Raw genomic sequence first — 9715 nt, forward strand, 5'->3', positions numbered from 1 at the left:
TTTATTACTCGAATTTCCGAACAATGAATTCAGACTCAGGTTAGCCATTACAGTTTCTGTTCCGGATTCTTGGTAATTTTTTTAATTAAATTTCGTTTTTGTGAAAACAATTCCTTTTTATTTGTTTATTGGATTGACAGTGATCGAGTTCCTGGGCTGTGTTCCGTTGCTCCAAAAACTCCCAAGTTCCTCCCTTAGAAAGATCGCTTCGGTTGTCGCTGTTAAACACTATGGTAATTCTCTTGGATATTATTTTATCTTGATCGATCGATCGATCGATCGATTTAATTGGAAATTATTGTATTTGAATCCACTTTGCACAAAAGAAAAAACTGGATGAATGCTACTCAAACAGGGGCAGCAGAGCCCAAAAAAATTGAGGCTCGTTTTGCTTCTGGTGGAAAAGCTTTTGGAGGAGCTACTTAATTTTTGTTTGGTACTAATTTTCAAAAGAACATCCTATTTCGAAAGTGTTTTTAAATGAAGCCAAATTGGACCAACTTAGCTAACTGGGATAAAACTCAATTTTTGAGTCTCAAGAGCTGCTTTTGACTTTTTAAAAGTTATATTGAAGGGCCCCTAGTTTCAGTCAATCAATAATAATAAGAAAAGTTGTACTTTTTGTCCCCAACCTTTGCAAAATGTAACAGATCTACCTTATCCTCTTTTTAGCACAGTCCATTTATACCTTTCAATTATGTAGTAAAAATCATCATGTCCTCCGCTTTGAACAGACTTTCCCTTCATTAAATAAACAAGAATAAAGAAATCAATAAAACAACAAAAAAGAAGGAAAAATTACAAATGTAGTTCCATAACTTTTCGAAAAATATAAATAAATCCTATTTAAAACAATTAAATACATATTAATACATGAAAAAAGATATAGAAAAATTTCATCTTCCTAAACCAAGCTCGCTCATCCACCCTGTCCCGTGACCGAATACCATCTCCACCTGTCCCGTGACCGAATACCATCTCCACAAATGCAATCACGTGGCGGGAGCATCACAACCACCATAAAAAAATTAATTAAAAAAGGCTGGATAGAAGAAATTAACAACCTAGATTGTAACCTACTGATGGTGGTGGTGGTTTTACGATATAGGGTGCTATTCTTTTATCCAATCCTTTTTCATTATTTTTTTGTGAATTAATTTTCCATGGTGATGTTAACGTGATTGCATTCGTGGAGGTGGTGTTTGGCTACGGGCGGTAAGGTAACTTACCTAGGGAAGATGAAAATTTTTAAAATAATTTTTTTTCTTATGTGTTAATATGTATTTAATTGTTTTAAGTGAAATGCATTGAAAAGTTACCGGATTCTATTTGCTATTTTACTTTATTTTTTCTTGTTTTATTGGTTTCTTCTATTTTTGTTTATTTAAAGAGAAGGGCAAACCAGTCATTTATTAGACAAAATGAAAGGAAGGAAGAGTTTTGTTACATAATTGAAAGGTTGGAGATGGATTATGCTAAAAAAAGTTCGATGACAGATTTATTATATTTCGCAAAGATTGGGGATGAAAAAATGAAATAAATACAGTGCCTTCTTGGCTTCTTATGCGATTCTGAAGATACATTCCACGCTACCAAATATACACTAGTATTTCCTTTTCATTTAGAAAGTGAATGTGTTCCTTTGAAAATTAGTTTATTTTTCTGCTATTGATGAGCCATTATGTGCTGATTAAAAGCATTTTTTGAATACTTGCTTTGTTTTGCATTTAATGATGAAGCACTGATGCAGTATCTTAGCCTTTGTATGTTTGGCTCATGTTAATAAACCATCTATAAACACTTAAACCACTTTTTGTCCAAACAAATCGAGGGATCCACATATACTATCCACTTACCATAACACATTTTATTTACTGTTTATAAATACTTCCCAAACTTGCTTTACTAATCAGTGCATTGATATTTGAATAGTTTTTGTCTTCTAATTTTTATTTTTATTTATTTATTTATTTTTTTGGGTTGTTACTATTAAGATCAAGGTGATTACATAGTTCATGAAGGGGAAGCAGTGGCGGATGGAATTTACTTCATATTGGATGGAGAAGTAAGTTTTGCATTTCATGTTTTGGTTAATACTTTTATGCTTGTGTGATTGTTTTTTGTTTGTTAAGGTGCATTTTATGTTTTACAGGCTGAAGTCTGTGGGTCTTTCCATGCTGATGAGGAAAATCGTCCTGAATTTCACCTCAAGCAATATGATTACTTTGGTCATGGTTAGAGGCTAATTCTTGTAATACATTTTCTTCCTTAATATGGTTGTCTTTACTGTGTAGTTTGATTCTCGTTTTGATGGCCTTTGAGCAGCCATTGTTTTATGATTGTTTCAGATTTCATTGTAACTTAAAAATTGTGTTTGTCTTGGATATACAAGTTCATATGCCAATCCTTTGTTATTTGCATGTTTTATGTGTGTGTAGGTTGTATCTGTAGATATAACAAACTTGCGCATACTATAGCCTCTTTATTAGGAAGATTGACCCATATTGTTGGCGAACATGTCACATGACTGATGTGCTATTGCAGGTATGGCATCATCAACTCAGCATGCGGATGTTATTGCATTGTCTAAGGTACCCCCTTTATCTAATGTGCTTACATTGTTATTCCTAGGGCATGTAAACATGCTTTTAGACTTTTCAAGTACACCTGTTGCTATATCAAGTTCTATGGTTAATCTTTTGGTGCATGTCTCTGTTGGCAGCTGACATGCTTACTCCTGCCAAAGGAGCATACAAATTTGTTAGAATCCAAATCAATATGGAGTGCTGATGAGACACATGAGAAATTCTCACTTGCGGAGAGAATACTGCACTTGGATCCTGTAGAAGTATTTTCCTAACACTACTTGTTTTTTCTCTTCCTTTACGTGGAATGTTATGTTTTTATAATTTTTCTCCATCCTGGCTAACTAACATAGTTTTGTATAGACACAGTTTTATGGCTTATTTTACAAGAAAAATTCACTGCACTTTTCTTTGAAATGTAAATAGGTCTGATAGTCAATAACCAAAGCAAAACCGGTGACACTCACCCACCATCCCCAACAGTAAAAGCCTCAAAAGATAATAGTTAAAAGGAAAGAAAGAAAGAAATGGGTAAGGGAAGGTGGTTGTAAACTCAACTGATATTGTTGGAAGAATCTTCAATAATTTAACAAAAAAACAATATTTTTTTGGAACTTTAAATTTCAAAACTATCAAATTATGCATTATCTTGATTTTTGGATTTTCTAAAGCTTAGAAAACCTATGAATCAATCTTGAGGGGTAGCTTAGTGGCCAGTCCTTAGGTTTGCTCCTCAATGGTCACCAGTTCGAGTCCCCTCAGGGCCACTGAGGTGAGTACTCGACTGTAAACTTCAGGGCCCTGTGACATTAGTCGAGGTACGCGTAAATTAGCCTGAACACCCACAGTCATAAAAAAAAGAAAAAAAAGAAAAAAGAAAAAGAAAAAAAGAAACTATGGATCTCCTGGTTCATTTTTAAAGCCCCTTTTTAGTGAGAAACAGCTTGGCATTGCTTGGGTAATATTGGTCAATTATGCGTTCTGGTGATTGGTGGAACTTTTTTTTATTGATCAATCTCTATACTCCGATCTTTTTTCCTTTGCAAGAGTAGTTTGGTTCCTTGAGGATTGTATGTCATGAGGTGACTGTGTCATTCATTGGGCATTTATTTGTTTTTTAAAACAGCGAAATCCATTCCCACTTAAATTGACTCTTCAATGTACTTATTCAGCTAAATTGTGTGCCCTTGTATATGGGTATATTCTTTCCCAGAAGCAAATATTTATTTATGTTTTAATAAATGCATGGGAATCAATTGCACTCTATAAGAGTAAAAGCTCCATTCTTTTCCATCAGATTCAACCATCATATACCACCAATGAGAACTATCAATTCCTTCTATCTTGTGTTATTTACTTAAACAATGTGACAGTAAATGCTAATCAATATTTACAAATTTATACCGTGCACCAGCAGATCACGTAACTCAACATAATGTGTTATTAAGATTCATTTTAAGGGTCTCTTTCACTATGGAAATGTTAATATTATAATTGTCTCTATGAAAGAAAAATAAGTTTGTGCTCAAGTTTTATTGTGTTCCTTGGCAGGTTAACATTTTCCAAGGTATCACTTTGCCTGATGCTCCAAAATTTGGAAAAGTGTTTGGAGGACAGTTTATCGGACAAGTATGGTTTGAGTTTCTTTTTAAGTATATCTCTATCTAGCTCAGCATGACCAAGCTGAGTGTTGTCCATTTCTTTTCCTTTTCCTTATTTGCTCTTATGGTTGGACATTCCTAGTAGTTGGAATTTTAATTATGACAATCCATAATGGCTAATGATTCAGGCACTTGCTGCAGCATCAAAAACTGTCGATTGTCTTAAGATTGTTCACAGTTTGCATGCTTATTTCCTTCTTATTGGGGATTTTAACAGTAAGTATCCTCTTTGTCTACTTTCGTAATGCTTATAGCCATTAGTTCTCTTAAAATCTTCAACATGTACTTGTAATGATGATGCATACCACGAGATTATAAGTGACTGCAAAGTATATGACAGATTTGTATTGCATTGCATGATACACACTCGTGATTCTTTTCATAGCTTGACCAGTGATTTATATATAAGTTGGCATCTTTGACTTATCTATGATACATTTGTTTACTCGAGTGTCTACACAATTTTATCTCAAGTGCTTAGTACTTGATGGAATCACAAGACCCTAATCAGTTCCTCCAGATTATGGATTTTCAATAACTGATTTGACAGTGCACTGTTTATGTTCATTATCAGTGGCTCCAGATTATGGATTATAGTTGATGGAATCACAATACCCTCCTTAACCAGTACTAAATTACAGATTTGACCATGTATATGTTCATTATCAATGACTCGCTGGAAAAGTAAGAAAGAATATTTTGTAGTTAAATTTGCTTGGACTACCATTTTTGCTTTACCATTGTGCTAATATATTTCACGAGAAATTTAACCACATCTAACATGCATTTATTTATTTATTTATTTTTCTGATGCAAAAGTTCTTAAACAAGAAATCGTAACTGGTTTACAGTGCCAATTACATATCAAGTGCACCGCGTACGCGATGGAAAAAGCTTTGCTACCAGAAGGGTAGAGGCAATACAAAATGGGAACGTTGTATTTACCTTGCTTGCTTCATTTCAGGTAGTGCTCGAAATTTAAAGCAGAAGTGACTCAACTTTCTGGCATCTTTACTAGTCACATTTATATCTTGCACTACAAATTAATAGGCTCAAGTGAAATCCCATGCAGTTCAGAGGCTATAATCTTTCTGTATTTTATTCCTGGTCACATGTATACAATGTTCTTATCCCCTTTCTTGTGTTATATGAAAATAAAAGGAGAAGGGAAATATATAGTGTAAATTGTCGACAACAGAAAGCTTATGGAAATTTTGTAAAAAGAGGTCCTGGACTTCTCTGCGTTAACTAATAGGTGTATAAATCTTGTAGTTGGATCTCAAAATTTTTATTTTTTGGACATGAAATGAGATGTAGTGATGTTGAAAATACGTGCCATATTTTTATAGCTCTGATATTATAGTTTCAAAGAGTTTACACGTTAAAGAATCTTTGTTTGATGAATTTAATTACTCATTTTGTATTTATCATACTGAGATTAGGGGCTGGCCTGTATGCATGTCAGTTCAAGTAATCATATTTTCCTTCCTGGCCTAGTGATCTTAAAATGTATTCTGTATATAATAGTTGAATGAGGCAAAGTAGTAATAAAGGATTCATGTAACTGTCCCCAAATTTATTTAGAATAAGGCTCAGTCTGCTGTTTGTTATATCTACCATTTCATAAATTTGACTGGTTTCTTGTTTTATCTTTTGCAACATGCTCATCTCGTCATTTAGTGTTTGTTACCATATTGTTTTATGATTCAATTGATGGCCTGCTATAGGTCTTGAAGACATGAAATCAGATAATTTTGCTGTTAAATAATCAAGTTTTAATACTAACACTTGGAGCTTGCCGAGATTTAAAATTTGGTAGAGTTTCTGATATGATTTCCCACTGGTGCATTCTATTATGTCTTTCCTGTGTCCTTTTTCTCCTTCCACCTCATAGGTGAATGCTGGAAAACTATAGAAACTGCATCTAACATTTGATTCAAATAACTTACAGAAAGAGGAAGGCGGATTCAATCACCAGGTGGCAGAAATGCCTTCCGTACCTAATCCAGAAGAGGTAGCCAACATGTGGTTGTATTATTTCCTATAATGGGTTGTTTCTCCGATAGTTTACTTAAATTTTTTATTTCTTCAGCTTTTATCTATGGAGGAATTGCGAGAAAGGCGTATCATTGATCCTCGGCTCCCCAGGTTAGGTTCTTATCTTTCTCTATCGTGTGGCAATGCATTGGTTGTATTTATTTTCAAGGGATAATTTTGTTATTTCTTTACTCTCTCATCATGTTGTACTTTTCAATTTTTGCTTACTGATTTGCATGATTTGTGAAGGTTTTTATCATGCCCTTGTTTGATCCCCCATTTTCTAAACATCAATTTCCTAAAACTCATTTTCAATCACATATTTCATAGGAAACTCAATTTTTCTAAACTTTTCAACCAAATATTTCATTAACTTTAAGGTTGGACATGGTCTGGTTCAAGCCAAACCCGAATTTTCGAGTATTTAGTATGTGAAATCGTCATATCTAAATTTAATTATGGAACTGAATGGGTTTGGTTTGGTTCGGTTCGGTTCTCGGGTTCCGTATCATAATTAATTTTTTAAATATTTACAACAATACTACATTAATTTAACTAATGATATGTTCGATCTTCACTCTTACAAAATAACGTAGTCCTCATATAACCCCGTCTCTTCAATGCAAACTCCATTTTGGATTAGGGCTAAATTAGTTAATTGGCAAATAAAATAGGAAAATGATATTTTTGGGCTCAATTAATTAGTTGGCAAATTTATTTAGCAAAAAATTAAATAATTTGGCTTATTTAATATTAAAAAATTTAAAAATTAAGTGAGATTTGATTTTTATTCGATTATTTGGTTCTTGATCTAGAACCGAGAACTAAAACGAATTTGTCGATTTTCGATTCAGATACCCATTTAGGTATTTAACTTAAGGAGAACTGCTCCGTTCGGTCTTGTTCGGTTCGAGCGTTTTGTACAGTCCTATCAACTTTTATCAAAATATACTAAAAATCAGACTTTAATCTTTATAAAACAAGGGATATATATGTTATTGCCAATGCCAACTGCCTAAGCACTCTACATCTACATCTTCAGCTACCAACCATAGGTTACCAGGAAACACCAAGTATTCATTAGTAATGGCACTGCATACCCCCTTTATTATTTTAATACATAGAATAAACATTTGTTGGATGTACTTAGTTGTATTCAGAAACAGGTCTGCAAGCTTAGTTGAAGAGCAGTTCTGAAACAAAAATGAAATATTCTGTTCGTACTTTTTTTGTGTGTATCAATACCGTCTGAATAACCTTATCTGTGTTTCAAATGGAAAAAAAAAAATAAAAAAAAGTAAATCTGAAGAAACCTTAGAGACATGAAAATTTTAGGACCTAGCTTCTAGCAGTAACTAATTTCTCTGTGATAGGCGTCATGACTAAAGCATGTATCACAGTTTTCTTAGTGTTGTGGACCCCTTCATGCTTCGCATTGCATTGAAGGGTACTTATATTGGACTTTCTACTTCTGCCAAGGTCCTCGTGGATGTGCATTAGTCGCCCAAAATATTGATATGATGTACTAAATAGTGTCACTGTTTTCTTTGATGTGGGAATTGACAATTTTTTCTTCTATAATTCTATGCATTGGAAGTCAGACATTTTGTCACCTTTCCTGTTATATTGTTTGGGAGAATATACCTACAGCACATTTAGTTTTCCTCCACTTAGTGTCAAATAAAAACTAATGATTCGTTCATCTATTACATTAAGTTCTATTGATTTCAAACAATAATATGAAACAGGACATACCGGAACAAGGTTGCTAGTAGGGAATATGTACCCTGGCCCATAGAGATCAGGTTCTGTGAGCATAATACTTCCACCAATCAGACTAAGTCTCCTCCGAGGTTAAATGTCATTCTCTGTTGTTGTCCATTGACTCCATTTAAAAGGGAATCATTGTGAAGACTAGAAAAATGGTTGTCTGATTGACCGTATTTTTTGCAATTATTCTACAGTTTAAGGTATTGGTTTAGAGCAAAAGGAAAACTTTCTGATGACCAGGCTTTGCATAGGTAAGAGAATCTTCTTTCGCATCTATATTTTCTGGTATTTCTTGTTGCCAGCATTAGTTGCCACCTCGGTGGTATATTGGTTTTTCAAAGAGTTCAATGACGTGTGATATGTACATGTGCGGTGTGATGAATTTGTTCCCCTGTTTCCAGATTATATATTGTATTATTTTCCTGAGAATGATCAGTTTTCATCCAATTTACCTTGTATCTGCATGATCTACTCTTGGGCATACTCTTCTCAAGCATAAAAAATGAATTGATCTCTATTTATTTGCAGTACTATAGTGACATGAAATCATTTTTGAACTCCTTTTGCTTCTAGATTTGTCTGTCTTGAAAGTTCTTATTCCATACGGTATGCCCTTTTTTCGTATATTGGAACCAGATATTTATTCTTTTGTCGTTATGACCTGTCACAGTTAACTCTTGAACTTTTAAATGGCTTTCTTCAAGTAGATTTAATTCTCTTCCCCTTGTTGAGAGTGAGTAACATCTATTTTTATTTTATGATGTGGATTTTTAGCAGATGTGTTGCTGCATATACTTCAGATCTCATATTTCTTCAAGTTAGCTTGAATCCTCACCGTGAAAAGGGTTTGAAGTCAGCCTCTGTTAGCCTGGATCACTCGTAAGTACACATGTCCTTCCCAGTATTACAAATTCTTCAGTTTTCGTGTTTTGCATAGTTTGTAGGCTTTCATAAAAATTCTTGTAGAATCGAGAATGAAGTTTTCATTCTGGAATTATCTGCTATTAACAGAAGGTAACAATTTAACACTAATCAGTCAGACTTTGTCGAACCCACCGTGTTAGACTACTGATTGCATTCGTTATGGAGCTCTATAAATAGTTTGTCCAAATTTCATGCATCAACAAATCAAACACACATGCATGTTTATTTAGGAGGTCAAATATTCGATCCCCACGATAGTGGTATCCTACGAGTTTGAGCCCATATTAGCTGGATTTAAATGGTCAGCTCTCCAGGCTTGATTGGGTTTTCCATGTTCTACTTCCAGATCATGTACATTGATTTTGGACAGTTTAGAGACATGTGGACAGTGGTAGTGATGAGAAGGGAAGGAAGGGGATGGAATTGATCAGAGAAAGAACAAGAGAGGAGAGGGAAGAAGGGAAGTGTAAAAATTGAGTCCTTAGTTCCGTTTTATACTATAAAGAACTTATAATTACTGTGGCTTCTAATACATCACTACTTAACAAAATATCAATCCTAGTTAATCAAAGTCTACCGTTAATCACATTTCTTCTAGAATCCCTATTAGTTAGCCATTATTGTTCTCGTTTCACATCAAATGAAAATGTTTACGCATGTTTAGCAATGGATAGACATTGTCGTTTTCTTATGCATGACTTCGAAGTTTTAGTCATTAGGCACTGTCTATTATTGCCT

At 34.0% G+C, this 9715-nt stretch overlaps 1 protein-coding gene across 2 annotated transcripts; it reads left to right on the forward strand.

Annotated features, from left to right (window-relative positions):
* The first annotated feature begins 6 nt into the window (after positions 1-6).
* LOC111382570 (acyl-CoA thioesterase 2-like) lies at positions 7-9709 on the forward strand. Of its 2 annotated transcripts, none has more exons than XM_023006588.1 (14): positions 7-39; positions 141-233; positions 1995-2065; positions 2153-2234; positions 2545-2591; positions 2723-2848; positions 4137-4214; positions 4375-4462; positions 5098-5210; positions 6198-6260; positions 6339-6394; positions 8032-8136; positions 8248-8304; positions 8828-9709. In XM_023006588.1, exons 1-14 carry the CDS (start codon positions 24-26, stop codon positions 8934-8936), a joined length of 1104 nt encoding a protein of 367 aa, XP_022862356.1. In that variant the 5' UTR covers positions 7-23; the 3' UTR covers positions 8937-9709. The 2 variants fall into 2 exon arrangements, with proteins under 2 accessions (XP_022862356.1, XP_022862362.1); XM_023006594.1 differs by having other exon boundaries at positions 8831-9708.
* The last annotated feature ends 6 nt before the right edge of the window (positions 9710-9715 follow it).

This window comes from Olea europaea, chromosome 3 (genome assembly GCF_002742605.1).
Source record: "Olea europaea var. sylvestris chromosome 3, O_europaea_v1, whole genome shotgun sequence".
Lineage (NCBI taxonomy): Eukaryota > Viridiplantae > Streptophyta > Magnoliopsida > Lamiales > Oleaceae > Olea > Olea europaea.

Coding starts and splice junctions, on each gene's coding strand:
- LOC111382570 (XM_023006588.1), top strand. Junction 2,066..2,152: donor ACTTCATATTGGATGGAGAA/GTAAGTTTTGCA, acceptor TATGTTTTACAG/GCTGAAGTCTGTGGGTCTTT. Junction 4,463..5,097: donor TCTTATTGGGGATTTTAACA/GTAAGTATCCTC, acceptor ACTGGTTTACAG/TGCCAATTACATATCAAGTG.